Source organism: Dromiciops gliroides, chromosome 5 (assembly GCF_019393635.1).
Source record: "Dromiciops gliroides isolate mDroGli1 chromosome 5, mDroGli1.pri, whole genome shotgun sequence".
Classification (NCBI taxonomy): Eukaryota; Metazoa; Chordata; class Mammalia; order Microbiotheria; family Microbiotheriidae; genus Dromiciops; species Dromiciops gliroides.
In genome coordinates, this window is record NC_057865.1 from 181,276,955 (window position 1) to 181,295,056 (window position 18,102).

Below are 18,102 nucleotides of genomic sequence, written 5' to 3' on the forward strand. Positions count from 1 at the left end.
AGTAACTTCTTGGTTAGTAGGAGTCAATCCCTATGGAAGATTCTTCTTTCATTTTTTTCTTTCAATTATTCCAAAAATTTCTCCCTATTTGACTAATTAATAGGTATAATTATTATTTATTAATATTACATATTATTTTCAATTATATATGAAATGTGCACACCATATCTTTGATAGCAACTCAAGATATCTTCCTCTATTCTCTTTCCATTTATACTGAGTCATTATCCATTTAATATGATTAATTAATGTTTTGTAAGAATAAAAAGGGCAGTGAGGTGGTTCAGTGGATAGCCAGAGGGGTTGGAATCCAGAAGATCTGAGTTCAAATTTAGCCTCAGTCACATACTGCTGGGTGACCTTGGGCAAGCCATCCTGTTTGCATCTGTTTGTCATCTGTAAAATGGGGGCACACTGGAGAAGGAAATGACAAATCCTTGTAGTATGTTTGCCAAGAAAATGCCTTGGAAAAATGTCCATGTGGTCATATAGAGTTGGACACAACTGAATAACAGCAGCAGCAAAGAATAAAAAGGATAAAAGTTCTCAGTAAAAACAATAGACATTCATTAATACCCCTCAAATTCATTTAAAAAAGAACATGGTAACTGAATTAGGGTCTTTTCCTAGCTAACATTTTGGTTCTTGATGCTCCTGGATCTCATTAAAGAAGGAACCAAAGGAACCTTGGTTGAGAAGAAGTAATTGTTCAGGCTAAATGTGACTTTCACTGTCTGCATGAGCAGAGGATACCAACGGTTTGTTATTTGATCCATCCATATCTATTCCTTCATTATTAGAAGGTCCAGTCTTGCTTTCTTGATAGTTTTTCTTCATAGCAATGAATAAAATGATAAAAAAGATGAAATCTGGTATTTTTAGTCCCACACTCAAGCCATAGTATGCATTTCTATAAAAGGAAATTTAAAAAAAATGTATTTTAATGCTAAGGAACCATTTTAGACTACTTAAAAGCATTAAGAGGATTTACAATAAATTCTTAGTCACAATAATAATAAAATATGTAATGATAAAACAATTAGAATTGTTTATTCCCCTTTGAATGTAAATTTCACACATGAAAGAGCAATTTAAACAGGAATGTATGAATTTCTCTCGTAAACTAAACAGATTCATTTGTATCTGGAGAAAATTTTAAATGAATTGACAATAAATATTGTGTACTAGTTCTCTTAATGAAAGAGATATATCTGATGATGACAACTTTTCCCTCTTCCTTCTCTTCCTTTTATATGAGCGAAATGACTATTCATTAGATAGCGTGCATAGTGGAAGATGGGGCTGGTTATTGATGAATATTAGAGTGGGGAAAAACAAAAAGAAAAAATGAACCAAAGATGGGGAAAATGAATCAGGAGAGAAGAATGAGAGGTGTCTGGAGGTTTTGCCCTTATTTTTCACAGAAGAAATGGGATGAGAAATTTGTACAACCTTAAAGACCTGTCTTCAACTTTCCTGAAAATTGTTTTGGATAACAGAGGTGGAAGAATCCTGAAGAATGTGGAGTAAATAAAGATTAAAAGCCTCTGCAATATACCTCTTACTTTTTCCTTACTTTGATAGTATCAGTACTCATAGGGAAGTTTCTGTCAGGAGAACCTTCATACTGAAGACTAAATATATGCAATAAAAATGAATGTTTATGTGCACTATTTTGAGCTCTAAGACTAAAAATGCTCTAAGGGTTTTGGAACATCCTGAATAGTGCTTTACGATCTGCAAAATGTTTTACATTTACTATTTCATTTGATTCTCACAACAATCCTTGGAGGCAGGTTTTATTATTTCCATTTTTACATATGAGGAAACTGAAGCTCAGTTAATTATTTGGGTTTCAGAGCTGCTAAGTGACTGAGGTAGGTTTCAAATCCCAGTCTTCCTGATTCCATCTCCATGTTTCATTCATGCCTCTTTGTCTTCAATTACATCATCAAATTAATTGTTGTTCATTCAATGAATTCCATTTTGTTTTATTCCTTTTATTCCTCCATTCCTTTCTCTAGTATTATCAATAATGTACTCATAAGTAGGGAATGAGGTCCAGTGTATTTGATAGTGCAATGAATGTATTTACCCAGGCCTTCTGGTTGGGACTTTCAGTCAGAAGGAGTAAGAGAATCTCCCAAATTGGTTTTGGAATTTTCATGTCATGAACATCTCTAAAACAAGAGTAACATGAATGCCACTGAGATGTAAGAGGAGGGCAAACCTGGCTGCTCTATATGCAGAAAAAGATATAATTTATTCAGAAGCAACAAATTAGAGTCACGGTGTGGTGTATACAGTACCATTATTAATTATTGATTATGTGAGAAAAGCTATGAACCACAGGTGGATAACTTTTATATGATGATCCTTGGAGAAAGAAATAAGAAAAATTTTACATATGAGGAAATTAAGGCTCAGAGAGATTAAATTACTTGCCCATGTTGATATAGGTAGAATCGGAGGTAAGATTAAAACTCATATACTTCAAATCTGTCATGGTTTGTCCGAATGAACACCTAGATTTATTCAAAACCAATATCAATGACCTATACTTGCTGTTTGCATTTTTGTCCAAATAGCTGAACCATTGGCTATTAAGTTTTTCACATATTGTTAGGTTGTTTTTAAGATAGCTCATCTGTAAAAGGGCAGTCTACCATTTGTTATCTTTTGTAAAGGAGATGCCTATTTTGTTGCTTTAAAAATCCTTGAATATGCTTGTTACCACCAATCTACTAGAGAATTCTCATTTTTCACATAATTTAGCAGAGGTTTTACATATTGCATTTTGGTTGCGAACTAGATGACTGCAAACATCTGGTTTTTGCATTTGTGGTGGACATCTTTCCATTGTGAGGAATGCTGTCTGTTCTCATCATTATAAAAGTTTTCTTTGTTGTTGTTGTTGAGCTAGTTCAGTCATGTTTGACACTTTGTGAGCCCATAGGGGGTTTTCTTGGCAATAATACTTGAGTGGCTTGTCATTACCATTTCCTGGTTATTTTATAGTTGAGGAAATTGGGGCAAGCAGGATGACCCGCCCTCAGTCATAGATCTAGTAAGTGTCTCAGGCCAGATTTGAATCCACAAAGATGAGTCTTCTTGACTGTAGGCCTGATACTCTATGTATTGCATCACCTAGCTACCTGGAATCTTCTTTACTGATCCACAAAGACAAATTTGATTCTGCATACAGGTATGGAAAGTCTTCTCTCTAATTTTCTTGTTCTTTATAGGTCTGGTTTAAATCACTCAATCTGACAGACCAACTTTAGGATTAAGGGCCTTACCTAAGTATAAAACCCTTTGCCTTCTAGAGTGTCCAATTATTACTCAATAGTGGTAAAATCAAATAGGAATGGATCTCCATGGTCACATGTTGACTTATAAAATTACAAACTTACATTATCTATGTTGTGTTGTACTTTATTTTATTAAAAATTTCTCAATTACATTTTAATCAGATTCAGGCTATATTCAGGAGGTTTTTTTTTAGCCTTTTAAAAGGCCAGAAAACTCCAAAACATGTCTGGTATATCCAATGTTATAGAAAACCTGGACTACTCCATTTCTCCTGATCTTGTCCTATGCTCTGCCACCTAAGAAGGTAAAGAGGAAGGTTTCCCCTAGTGGTGGCCTTCCTCTTGCCTACCAGCCCCAAGAAAACCTGTACGATGGTACCTTTCCATCTTGCCATTCCTTTACCCTTCCCCTGATGTCTGTGCTAATGGGAACAATAATTCTTTTTTTTTTTTAAACGAAGCAATTGGGGTAAAGTGACTTGCCCAGGGTCACATAGCTAGTAAGTGTTAAGTGTCTGAGGCTGGATTTGAACTCAGGTACTCCTGACTCCAGGGCCGGTGCTCTATCCACTATGCCACCTAGCTGCCCCTGGGAACAATAATTCTAATGGAATAAGGATGACCATCAAGTCTTACTATCTGCCACTCTGGCCTACTGTTATCCAGGCCTTATCATTGCCTCTATTCACTTCATAGTCTCCACTCCTACTCTGTCATTGGGCCTGTTGATGAATTCTGAAACTTCTGTGCCTTGCCATTAACCCTGTCATTGTACCCTTAGGACTTCCAGGGCTGTCTGTCTACCCATCTGTAGATGAACTTTCTTTTATATGTTGTCTCTCTCAGTTGGAATATGTGCTTTGTATCTCAGCCACTTATCCCAGTGCTTGACACATAAAAAGCTCCCAATAAGTTATTTTTCATTTATCCATTTATCCATTTAGTACCCTCCCACCCCCCACCATGACTGGATCACCAATCTCTGTTCACTGAAATCCTTCAATTCTACTAAGGTTCAGCTCTAGCAATTCTTAACTCTGTTTCTCTCAGCTATAGTTGTGTTCCTTCCCTAACACTCAGTTTGACTTTTGTGTATTGCATTTTCTTACTTGTACTATAGTGATTTGTTCAGCTGTCTCTACCTTCTTCCTATTCTATAATAACTATAAGAGCAAGGACATATCATTTTTCATCTTTATATCCCCAGAATTCAGTATAGTTTCTTGTACACATGAGATATTTAATAATAATTTATTGAATTAATTTGATTCATTAAACATACCCCAAGTTATGTAGACACATACATTTTCAATGATGAGGAAACTTGCACATGGAGAAGTTAAGTAACTTGTTCAGGGTCGCATAGTTAGTGAAATATAGAACAAAACTTAGATGTTTTGATCATTATCCTCTTTCTAGGGTTTTAAATGAGATGTTGGATATAATGTGAAAGTACTTTACATGCTATTTTTTCCTATGGAAGATATTATCTCTTTGTGTCATAGAAAATATAGGATATTAATATTTGCCTTTTATGGATCAATAGCTTTGAAGAAGGAATGTTAGTTAGAATGGAGTAATCTATTACCATCATTACTATACTTTCATCTATGATTCATGGACAAGTTGTAAGCTAGGCTCAACCTGTTCATTTATCAAAATTTCAAGAGAAGCTATTGAACATGACTTTCAATATGAAAAAATAATGTCATTTCATTCTTTTGCAATCAGCATAGTCAATGGAAAAAAAATCATTTTATGAAATAACAAAATAGCAACTTACCTAAATGTATGAGAGTCATATATTCTACAGGCTCCTTGATCCCCACAATTATTGGTGTCCCATTTTAGGCATGTTACATCTATCACTAATCCATAATAAATAGGAGCTAAAATTCCTCCTGCAATATCAAACAACCAAATGTCAAACCAAACCAGGCCAAACCAGGTGTGTGTGTGTGTGTGTGTGTGTGTGTGTGTGTATGTCATGGACTCCTTTGGCAGCTTAGTGAAGCCTATTGATTTCTTTTCAGAATAATGTTTTGAAAAACAGAAAAAAAATACCTAGAATTATAAAGGAAATAAATTATATTGAAAAAAATCATCCAAATTTAAAAAATTTTCATAGACATCTGCTTAAGAACCTATGAATTTAGGGATAAATTATAAAACTGACTAGATTACATACTGTATGTATATATTTTAATAAAAAAACAAGTTTCTTGGTTCTAGACTTCTCACTTTCAAATGGAATCAAAAGGATGAGAAAACGAGGACAACTCATTTTACATTGAAAATATTTGGAAGTGTGACTGGACTTAGCACATATCTGATACAAATAATGTTTAGAGATTTCCTCTGTCAAAAATTTCCCACTATCCTGTTTGCCTTCCTGAAGTAGTAATTATTAAAAAGCAAGGAAAGAAGGAAAAAATGTGAGAATTAAGGGGAGAGAGAGACAGAGACAGAGAAAGAAACAGAGAGACACACACGCACAGAATATTCAGATAGGAGAAAGACACTGATAAGCACTCTCAATTTAAGCAAAGGATGATGGAGATGTAGAGATACTGACTTCTTCTATTACAATAGGAGTCAATGACTTTTTTTTTTTTACAGGGCAATGAAGGTTAAGTGACTTCCCTAGGGTCACACAGCTAGTAAGTATCAAGTATCTGAGGTCAGATTTGAACTCAGGTCCTCTGAATCCAGGGCCAGTACTCTATCCACTGCACCACCTAGCTGGACAGGAGTCAATGACTTCTAAAGGATATTGAAATCACTCAGTGTAAAAGCAACAAAGACTGGCTGATCTAATTTGCCTAGGATGATGGGTAGTGATATTATCTTTTTTTTTCTTGCAGGGCAATGGGGATTAAGTGACTTGCCCAGGGTCACACAGCTAGTACATGTCAAGTGTCTGAGGTCGGATTTGAACTCAGGTCCTCCTGACTCCAGGACTGGTGCTCTATCCTCTGCACCACCCAGCTGCCCCGTGATATTATCTAACCTATCCTATTTTCATATTTTATTTCTGCTTCTCATAAGAAGGGTGAGGCTTTATCCAAAGGTTATCTCCATTCCTTAAAGTTATATTTATAAGGGGCAGCTAGGTGGCACGGTGGATAGAGCACTGGCCCTGGATTCAGGAGTACCTGAGTTCAAATCCGGCCTCAGATACTTGACACTTACTAGCTGTGTGACCCTGGGCAAGTCACTTAACCCCAATTGCATCACCAAAAAAATGAAACAAAACAAAAAGTTATATTTACAATTTCTATTTAATTAGTTAGAATACCAGCTAGATCATGTCTATTCTGACCTGTGTGTTTCTTATGAATTATAGAAAAAAAGAGTCAATAATAATGAAGGACAAAATATTTAGATGAAAATAAGAGGGGTCTTAATGGGAGATCTTGAACTATATGAGAATCTTATTGGCTGGTATTTTTAAAAATCAGCTTTTCAAAGTGGGTTGAAAAAGAAATGCAGCCATTCTCTTTTTTCTCCTAGATTAAAGGAAATGAAAGATTAAATACAGTATTTGTCATGATAGTGGTTTAGCCATTAAATCAAATAGCCTTTATGCCCAGAGAAATCCCTCTGTAGAGATGGAGGTCGGAACTATATTGTAGGTCATACCAGCTAAAAGAAGAAAAGCAGAGACAAGAAAAGGACTTTGATTCCCATATTCCAAGGGTGGTGTTTATGGAAGAGGGAGTAGCTAGCACTCATCCTTTTAACCTTGTACAGCTAAACCATATAGCTAACCAGCTCTGCATACACACATTTATTATATATAATATAGATAGGTAGATAGAAGATAGATAGATAGAGGGATGGATGGATAGAGGGATAAAAATAGCTTCCTCTTCTACAATTGATATCATCGACTTTCATTTATGCCATCTATTTTTCGTATTATGCTACTATTGGCTAGCAGAGTGCATACATCAATAATTGATTCTTGAAGGAAACAAAGAGTTCCTGGTACTTTAGAAAAGAAATGAAATCTTTAGCTTTTTCAAGGATGGAAGACAAATTTCTGTAGGATGTTATCAATATGGAAGGAATTTTGTAAATGGATTTTATAATAAAAATCAAGAAACTGACTTTTTTAGACTTATAAAAACCCTCTTACAGTCATGAATTTTAAAATCAAATTAATGTTAAAAAAGAGATAGTCATGTAATGAATATGAACCTGGTTTTGGATCCAGGATGACCTTTGTTTAAACCCTGCTTCTGATGTATATTAGCTGTGGGACTCTCTGCAAATAATTTAACCTCTTAGTGCCCTACACAATGTTCCAGGAATGTAAATTGTGGAGAAGGCCAAACTTCATTTGTAGAGAGAATTTCCTAATGTGGAAGGTTTATATCAGTGAAATCACAGGTCCTATCCCCCTTCCTATAATATTAATAAAACTAAAACTCATCTCTCGGGGCAGCTAGATGGCACAGTGGATAAAGCACTGGCCCTGGATTCAGGAATACCTGAATTCAAATCCGGCCTCAGACACTTGGCACTTACTAGCTGTGTGACCCTGGGCAAGTCACTTAACCCCGATTGCCTCCCTAAAAACAAACAAAAAAAAACAAACAAAAAAAACCTAATCTCTCCCCATATGTATTTTAGTACAATAATTTCATTGTCTTAAAATTTTATTTATTTGAATCACTAAGAATAAATATCACATTCTATTAGTTTTAATATTTTTATGCCTTTTCTCATAGTTAAAACTATTTGGTACTGGAAAGAATAATAACATAGATTTTTGTTATTTTTTTCTGAAATGCTTGGAATTATGTAAAAAGCACTGGACTACAATTAAAAATCTTGGTTCCAAAATCTAACTCCATAGTCTTAATAACTATATGTTCTTGTGCAATTAAATTAACCTCCCAAATGTGAGTTTCTTCACGTAGTAAGTGAATTAAGAGAGATAATGATACAAAATGTAAACAAAAATAGTACTTCTTTTTTTTTTTTGCAATAGAAAACAACTGGGGGAAGGAATGGGGCATAATAGAACAAATTTTGGTACAATGAAATGGAAGATAATTGTGGTGTAATTAAATTAAGAATATGAAAAATTCAGATAAAATTGGGCAAACTCATACATAATGATTCATTTTAAATTAAACAGAGCTAGAAGAACAATTTATATAATTACCAAAATAATATAAAGGAAAAAGGAAACACAGAAAGACCTTAGATTTCTGATCAATTCAATGACCAATTACGACTTGGGAACTTGGAGCTGTTTAGTGTGGAGAAGTAAATATTGGGAACAAAGGGGAGGAATATGATAGCTATCTTCTATAACTCAGGGAAGAGAGATTAGACTTGTATTTTTTGACTGCAAAGGGCAGATTTGAGAGTTAAGAACATAAATTACAAAGATAAAAACTGAGTCTTGATGTAATGGAAAATTATATAACAATTTGAGCTATCCTAAATTAAAATAGAGTGCCAGTAATGGTTCCCCACCTTTGCTGGATATCTTGAAGCAGATAACAGCTTCAAAAGTGTATTGTTATGAGGGTAGTTCTTTGGGTATGAATAGCCACTGAGGTCCTTTCCAACTATGAAATTCTAAGATTCAATAAATCTGCGACTTCATGCCTTGATGGAGTGCAGAAGTAGGAATACATTTTCATACATAGTCAATGCATTGCTTTGCTTTATCTTTATTTCTTTGTTACAAGGGTGTTTTTGTTGTTGTTGTTGATGATGATAATGATGTTGTTAGGGAAGAGTCATTGGGAAGGGTAAAAAAAGAGAACATTAAAATTTTTATTTTTCAAAAGTAATGAGGAGGCTCATCCAAATGGTTCCTCCGGTCCATGTTAATTTTGACCTTCTGTAATTGTTTAAACTTGTCCCCTTCCTCCCAATTTCACTATTTCTGTTGATATTACTATCACCCCTAGTTATACAGGTATAAAACCTTTCATCTTTGATTCTTCCCTTTCCCTCAATCTCACTTCTATTCAGCTGAGAGCTTTGTTGATTTGGTCTCCACATTTTGCATATCAGATCTTTATCATCTGTTGCTTAGACTATTATAATAATCTCCTAATTGGTCTCCTTGCCTAGAGACTCTTTTCCCCCCTAGAACAACAATTAAATAAATGCTAAAAATATACTTCTTAAAAAAATTTCAGTCCCTTTTTCTAGGATAAAATGCAGTCCTCAGTATGAATTTTAAATTTTAATTCATATCTTCATGATATGACTGAAGCCACCTTTCCATACTTATTTACACTGCCATTTTTTTTTTGGTGAGGCAATTGGGGTTAAGTGACTTGCCCAGGGTCACACAGCCAGTAAGTATTAAGTGTCTGAGGCCAGATTTGAACTCAGGTACTCCTGACTCCAGGGCTGGTGCTCTATCCACTGTGCCACCTAGCTACCCCTACACTGCCATCTTTGAACACATTTTTGTTTTAGTTAAGGTTGATCACTAGCTCTCCTTTTATCTTACTTTTCTTTCTTCCACCTTTATGTATTCATTAGGCTAGTCTCCATGCTTGGAATTCAATTTCTCTTCATAAACTTTAAAATAACTTTTCAAGACCAAGCTCAGATAACATCTCTTTCAAATAGCTCTTATTGATTTTCCTAGGTAAAAACAGTAATGCCTGAAACTATTAGATTTTCCCAGACAACTTATCTTTTTTTCTAGACAAATTTTCAAACAATATTTTGCATTCCTTCTTATTCCATTCTATTTTTCATGACAGCTATGTACATGTACCTCTCTCCTTACATTAGTTGGTATGTTCCTCAAGGGCAGAAATTATGTCATTTTAAGTCCTTTTATCTCTAACACAATTTCTCTCACTTAATGGATATTCTTTGCATTCAATTTCATAAACACATTAAGAACAGAGAAGTTTATAGTAAAAATAAAAAGAAGAAAACCCTCATACCTAGTGTTCGCATAACTAATGAATGAACACCTATTGCCAGTGATTTCAGTTCAGGGTTGACAAACCTGAAATAAAGACAAAGAGCATTGAGACATCTCCAGATTATCACATTATATAACAAACATCATTCTTTGTACTTTTCATATGCTTGTGGTACTGGAATTTATAGGACCTGCTCCAGTTCTTTAAGTATTCTATAAGATTTAAGATTTTTTTTTAATTTTTAAAGAAATTGTTAGCTATATCAATATGTCGAACATAAAGTTAGCAATATTACCAAACTTGAAAAAAATTTGAGTATGGACCAGCATATGTACTATCATATGAAGACTGGATTGCCTAAAAAATGGACATGATTGTTATAAAAATGAATTAGTCTTGTCTTAGCAATTGTTAAAAATATCCACTAATGGAGAGATTGCAGTAAGTTTCAGGAAAGGCAGATAATACAACATGCACATGTTGTCTCATAGAGTTATTTTATAGGCACACTTTACTTAGCTGTTTTTATTACAAAAGTTAAGTGAAAATTATAATTACTACAGAATAAGGCTGAATAAAAATATCAGAGAAAAAAATGTTATCAGGAACATGGACTGAGTTATAAATAACTCTTTTGAGCAGTAAATTTACTCTAAGCTTCCCAGCTGTTCAGATAAAAAGAAATATGTACTGAATTGCATTATAAGCACTGACAAAATATTCAACCCACAAAGTTTCAATAAATGCCTATTATGTGCCAAGGACTGTGCTGTACATGGCGGAGGGTGGGGTACAAATGAAAAGAAAAAAAATTCCTAATCCTAAGGACTTTATATTCTAATGGAGAAGACAACAATTATTATATTCTTATATTCATAATATTTTTAAAAAGATAATAAATATAAAGAAATTCAAAGTAGTTAAAGAAAAGATAGTTTATGAGGCTTCACATAGAAGATGATGCTTCAGTTGTAGAGCTTTCGAGGATGTAGCATAAGAGAAAGCATGCCATTTCTTTTGGAGAGGCAAACTTTGTCTTGGTATTATATTTATAATATATAAGGAATAATAGTTAACTTAATGAATGATTTCTTGAACTGTTATTTTCAAATGACAGGAATCCTGTGAATAGCATTTACTACTTATCTACTTTCCATATGCTATGAAATAAATAAATTTTAAACCTCAGGTACAGATGAATGTATTTGTGAATTCTGTTAAATATTAAAGACCAATTAAGTCCAATATTATATAGTTTGCAGATATACCACACAGATTGAAAACATTCCAACAAACTCTTTCTATGAGATAAAAGAGAGATTAAACAGGGAAAGAACACTGAGTATTCATAAAAATGTTAAATAAAATATTATTAAAGAGGGCAGCATGATATAGTGGCTCCAGTACTGGATGTGGGATCAGGAAGAGCTGTGTTCTAATTTACTTCAGAGACTAATTGTGTGACTTGGAGAAAATAATTTAGTTCCTCTATGCTTCTATTTCCTTATCTGTAAAATGAAGGGATTGTATACAATGGCCTCAAAGGTTACTTGGAGCTCCAAATGTTTGATTCTATGAATTTATAAAAAGATTATGTACTATTTGGATTTCAACTTCAAGTTGGTTCAATTTTAGGAAAACTATAAAAATTATAGAACATGATTATATTGAAACAATGAGTATCATATGACTATATCATGTGATTTTAAAGAAGGTTTTAAGGAGATACAATATCTCTTGGCCCAAAGGAATATAGGACTTTTCCTTTGTGTGTTGAACAGTAGCTCTCTAAAACTAAGAGTTAACATCTCGGGGCAGCTAGGTGGCACAGTGGATAGAGCACTGGCCCTGGAGTCAGGAGGATCTGAGTTCAAATCTGGCCTCAGACACTTGACACTAGCTGTGTGACCCTGGGCAAGTCGCTTAACCCCAATTGCCTCACCAAAAAGAAAAAAAAAAGAGTGAACATCTGTAATGGAGTAATGAGGCCTTTCCAATTAGATAAAGGGTAAAACAAAAATGTCCTTTGTTCCAGAAAAAATATTTATTGAAATAAGATAAAGAAATTAGGTGAATAAATGTGGAAAATGAAATTATTGCTTTTTACAGATATACCGATATGCTTAAATGATGCTAGAGATTCACCTAAAATTGTTGAAACAATAACTTTAAAAGTAAAGTAATATGACATAAAATACATATGCAAAATTCATATTTTTAATATATTATAACAACCAAACAGGAAGAGAGAGAAAAAGAAATGAAATGTAAAAAATATGGGAGTCAATTGACTTTCATTTACATCATAGGACTTGTATAAAGTCAAGTATAGAACACTTAAAAATATAAGAAGATAAATAATTAGAGAAATACTAATTTTTCCTGTTGTGTACCAATGTAATTAAAATGATAATAATTACCTGTTATTTTACAAATTTAGTCTGGGGCCAATCAAACCTCCAAGTAGTTATTTTATAAAATTATGCAAATTAGTAACTAAATTCATCTAGAGCATGGGTGTCAAACTCTCAGACTGCTGCCATAAGTATTTCATGAGGGACTTGATTTAAATTTAATTTGGAAATGTTTAACAAAGTAAATAAAAATACAATCCACATAACTGATGTTGATTTGTAGTTTTCTAAGTCACTTTGCCAACTGAGTTTCTATTTGAGTTTGATACTACTAATCTAGAGGAATGAAAAATTACGTATTCCAAGGGCAATATTTACAGAAATTAGAAATGAAAGAGGACTAGTTGTCAGTATGAGATCTCAAAATGTTCTATAAAGTTAAGAAAATCAAAACTGCTTGGCATTTTCTAAACAACATAAAATGTGATAAATAGAACAGACGAGGTAAACAGAACCTAGAAGTAATTAAAAATAGCCACAAAGTGTTCATTAAACCTAAGGTTAAGAATTACTGGGATAAGGAATCTATTCTGAAAAAACAAACAAAAAATATGAAAGCATCCTGGGAAAACTGGAAAGCAATAGAGCAAAAATCAGATTTATATCAATATCTTTAACTTCTAATCCCCACTTTCTCTCACTTCATATATTACATCATTTTCCAAATCTTACTACATCTACTTCCATAACATTTCCCACATCTGAGCCCTCTTTTCTACTCATATAACCTTCTAACTCATATAACCTTCGTTCAAGTTCTCATCAACCTGGTCCAATTATATTGTTTTTTCTTTAATTAGATGTTGAGGTACTCAATGCCTGGGAGTTGTAGTTTTTTTTGTTTTTTTTTTTTGTTTTTTGCTGTCCCCACACTTTTTCAGGGGACATGGCAAGTCTTGCACTAGGAAATTATTTTACTTGGATAGAATATTCCTATAAGCTTTCTTTGGTAGATCCTCCTGATTTAGGGATAAATGAGCTCCATAAAGAGTTAAATGCAAAGTAAAATAATTTTTCTAACACTAAGTCTTAGGACAGAGACTTAGATCATGCTAGTAGGAGGAAGGGGGTTAGCATTGAGAAGACTTAACATGTACATGACTGCTGATTTCAAGGATTGAAGGACTATCTTATGGAAGAGGGATTACATTTGAGTTGTTTTTCTCCAGAGGGTGGAACCAACAATAATGAGTGGAATTTCCATTTAGGCAAACTGAAGCAAGCCCAAACCCAAGCCCAAATCCAAACCCAAATCAAAAAACAAACAAAAACAAAACAAAACAAAACAACAACCCACCAAAAAACTTCTTAATAATTAGATCTGTCAAAAAGTGGAATGTGCTGCCTAGAAAAGTGGTGGATTCTCCCTCCTGAAGGTGTTCAAGCAAAGATTTCTCATTGGACATATAGTGGGAATGGCTTTTGAGTATGGATTGGACTACAGTGTCCTTGGAGTCCCTTTTTGATCTCCATACTCTGGGATTCTGAATTCAAAAGGTGAGACTGAATTCCTGTGGGTCTAACATGCTAGGTATTGGACTATTTTGTGTTCCAAAAGAGCTTAGTTGGATTTTAAATGTCTTATAGCTGATAGTAATCCCTGTTCTTGTGGAGAGAAAGTCTCTTTTCCCTGGTCTAGTGAGACTGTGTTTATAAAAGTCTTTCTTTTCTCAAATAGCTGATATTTAGCTCCTAGGCTCAAAGCTAAAGGAGAGATTGTAGAATACTCATCTCTTCTGGGAATTGGTAGCACCTCAGTTGCAGATTCCAGCTGAAATCCTGTAAGTGGCATAAGTGAGAACAGATGGGGAGAGAGAAGAGGCAAGGAGCCATGTCCATAAGGAAGCAGCAATACAGATACCATAGATACTGTATATAGCAGGGGTTGGCAATGGAGTTATCACATCTAGGGGTGAGGTGTATTGATACACAGTTTGTTGGCACAGTGGATAGAGTGCTGACCTGGAATCATGAAGACCTGAATTCAACTCTGACCTCAGACACATGGCTATGTGACCATAGGCAGTTCACTTAACTTGTTTGTTTATTTCTTCTTTTGCTTGTTTCTTTATCAATCCAGGACTATTGTGAGTATCAAATGAGATCATTGTAAAGCATTTAGCACCTGGCACAGAGTAAGTTTTACATACATTATGATATGATATGATATGATAGAATATGATAGGATATGACATATTATATGATATATGATATATGAACTAATGTAACGTAATCCAATCCAATCCAATCTAATCTATAATAATACACCAGGCACCCCTAGACTGGGTTAATATTGTTATATTATATTACATAAAGAGGCTCAGTTGGGCATAAGACCAACAGAGCAGTGAGATGACATCATCACAAGATATTGAAAGATGAATTCATAGGCTTAAGGTGCCAGATATATAGTAGGCAGAGATGGCATTCTATTTTGAAAATATACAAGCCTGAACTTTTTAAATCATTTTATGAAAAGTCATTCCATTTTTATCAAAGGGTATGCTAAGAGGGTCTTTCTATTAGGCAAAAGTTTCTCTTTAAGAAGCAACAGGTAGGGCAACTAGGTGGCACAGTGGATAGAGCACTGGCCCTGGTGTCAGGAGTACCTGAGTTCAAATGTGGCCTCAGACACTTAACACTTACTAGCTATGCGACCCTGGGCAAGTCACTTAACCCCTATTGCCTCACTTAAAAAAAAAAAAAGAGTGAAAAGAAGCAACAGGTGTCCGGGCAGCTAGGTGGTGCAATGGATAAAGCACCGTCCCTGGATTCAGGAGGACCTCAGTTCAAATCCGGCTTCAGACACTTGACACTTTCTAGCTGTGTGACCCTGGGCAAGTCACTTAACCCTCATTGCCCCACAAAAAAAGAAGCAACAGGTGTAATAGATGGAAGACTGGTCTCAGAATCAGGAAGCTCTAAATTAAAATCTTTTCTCTAGTACATAGTGCCTGTTGTCCCTTGGACAAATCATTTAGACACTTAGTGCTTTGGTGCCCTAGATCAAGTCTTCTTAAACTGTGGGTCATGACCTAATATGGAGTTGGTTAGCTGAATTTGGGGGTCATTAAAAATTTGGCAGCAGCAAAAGGTTATGTATACCTATTTTATATACCTATATACCTGGGGTGTGCGTGTGTGTGTGTGTGTGTGTGTGTGTGTACCTGGGGTCTTGTAAAAATTTCTCAAGTGAAAAGGGGTCACCAGTGGGAAAAAGTTTAAGAAGCCCTGTCCTAGACAACTCTGTAAATTGTAGAGCTCGTGCTGGCATGCTTTGGAATAAGGAGTTTCCTTATTTGGAGTTACCTACTCTAATGAAATTACAATACTAGTAATTAAAAAAAATGTTTTAGAGTATTCAGGAAAAATAGCTAGGGTTTGTCAATGAACATTTATTAAGTACTTTCTCTGTTCCAGACACTGTTCTGAGCACTGAGAACAGAAAGAAAGTGAAAAGAGAAAAAGGCCAGCAGCTCATATCTTTTTTTTTTTTTTTGCAGGGCAATGAGGGTTAAGTGACTTGCCCAGGGTCACACAGCTAGTTAAGTGTCAAGTGTCTTAGGCTGGATTTGAACTCAGGTCCTCCTGAATCCAAGGCCAGTACTTTATCCACTGTTCCATCTCGCTGCCCCAGGAGCTCATTTCTAATGGGGTAAGAATGAGGAATTAGGGAAAGGGGCAGGTCACATCAGCATCTGGAACCTGATAATGACAGGCCAAGGTTCTCATTGAGGCCTATGATAGAAGAGTTAGGCAACTGGTCAAGATCACATATTTAGAGGACTGGAAAAAGGAGTAGCATAGAATTTGGGGAAGAAAAATGGCTGGGAGGTCTCTGAAGATAGAATCATGTAATGTCCTCTGAATCCTGTAGCAAATGAAACTTTTTAATAAGCTATTTTGCCCTGTTCCATCCCTGGTAGTAGGGTATGCTTGAGGTTGAAAACCACTCACTGTCCACATACATTCAGACTCTTTCTTCTTCATTCATTGCTCAATGAAGAAGAATAGAATTCTGATTTGCTTATACACTGGTGAGATTCCCTTACAAACATCACAAAAAAAGATGGCCACCATTTCTTTGCTGGACTCCACATTAGTAAACATTAAAAACAGATTCCTTTCTATCAAAAGTGGGACTTTCATTCTTTTTGATAGTATAGGAACTGAAAACTGGTTTGTGAAGTAGAAGTGGCAGCAGGCTCAGGTGAAATGAGGAGAATGTTGGAAATAATATAACATTTACCCCAGACTTCAAATAGTGGGTTCCAAAAAAATTCAGAGGAATGATAGATATGCTCAATAGATAATGAGATCCTAAAAGGGAAATTGACTAAAGAGAAAAGGAAAGCTTTGAAGAACAAAATTCCAACAATGCCATCATTAATGTTTCTACTGACAAAGGAAGAAAAGTATATAAAGAGATTAATTGGGCTATACTAGGAATAATGGAAATCTCAGAGTTGAAAAGGAGTTCTTTGGGATAGTAGGGTCTTATAAGTATGTTTCAATCTTAATCACTGTATAATAGTCTTCAAAATTGAACTTTTTAATACTGAATTTTGTATGAATATAATTTCAATGTAATAGAAGGATCACTTCCTTTTAAATTTTTTTTTACTTTTTCAAACAGTTTATATAATCTTGGATTTAATTGGCCTTCAAATGTTTTGACAGAATTCATTCAAGAATCCATTGGATTCTGGGATTTTTTTATTCAGGAGTTCATTTGTATATTCAATTTTTCCTCCGAAATTGAATTTCTTAAATTCTCTCCTATTCTGTTAATTAAAAAAAAATTTCTAAAATATTCACTTGCTTCATTTAAAGTGTCAGATTTATTGGCACATAGTTGGGTAAAATAGTTTCTAATAATATACTTTATTTCTTCTTCATTTATTGTGATTCAATTTGGTTTTCCTCCTTTTTCTTTTTAATCAAATTAGCCAATGGTTTGTCTATTTTAAAAAACTGCTCCTATTGGGGCAGCAGTGGATAAAACATTGGCCCTTGATTCAGGAGGACCTGAATTCAAATCTAGCCGCTGACACTTGACACTTACTAGCTGCGTGACCTTGGGCAAGTCACTTAATCCTCATTGCCCTGCCTAAAATTAAAAAAAAAACAAAACTGTTCCTAGCTTTATTTATTAACTTAATGGTGTTTTCTGTTTTTTTGTTTTATTAATCCCTTCTCTATTTTCAGGATTTCTACTTTGGTGGATTTAAAAAAAATTGTTTTTCCACTTTGTTTATCCATTTTCCTCTTTTTTTTTATTAAGGAACATTTTTAGAAATATAAATTGGTCTTATCTTGCCCCAAAGCAATTCTCAAACACACATATTAGCCATTTCCATACCGTGCTCCTCTGTACTTTCAGCTCCCGTTCCTCTTTATATGTCATCTTCCCACATCATAGTATAACTTCCCTGTGGGCAGGAGCTATCACGATTC

At 34.5% G+C, this 18,102-nt stretch overlaps 1 protein-coding gene across 4 annotated transcripts in view; it reads right to left on the reverse strand.

Moving 5' to 3' along the window:
• Nucleotides 1-543: 543 nt before the first annotated feature.
• LOC122728573 (solute carrier organic anion transporter family member 1B1-like) overlaps nucleotides 544-18,102 on the reverse strand; it is a 61,101-nt gene continuing 43,542 nt past the window's right edge. For all 4 annotated transcript variants that reach the window (XM_043967316.1, XM_043967319.1, XM_043967318.1 and 1 more), the window contains exons 13-15: nucleotides 10,250-10,314; nucleotides 5,095-5,212; nucleotides 544-910 (exon numbers count right to left, since the gene is read on the reverse strand). In XM_043967316.1, the coding sequence (XP_043823251.1) occupies nucleotides 715-910; nucleotides 5,095-5,212; nucleotides 10,250-10,314 (379 nt within the window). In that variant the 3' untranslated portion in view covers nucleotides 544-714. The remainder of the gene's footprint in view (nucleotides 911-5,094; nucleotides 5,213-10,249; nucleotides 10,315-18,102) is intronic.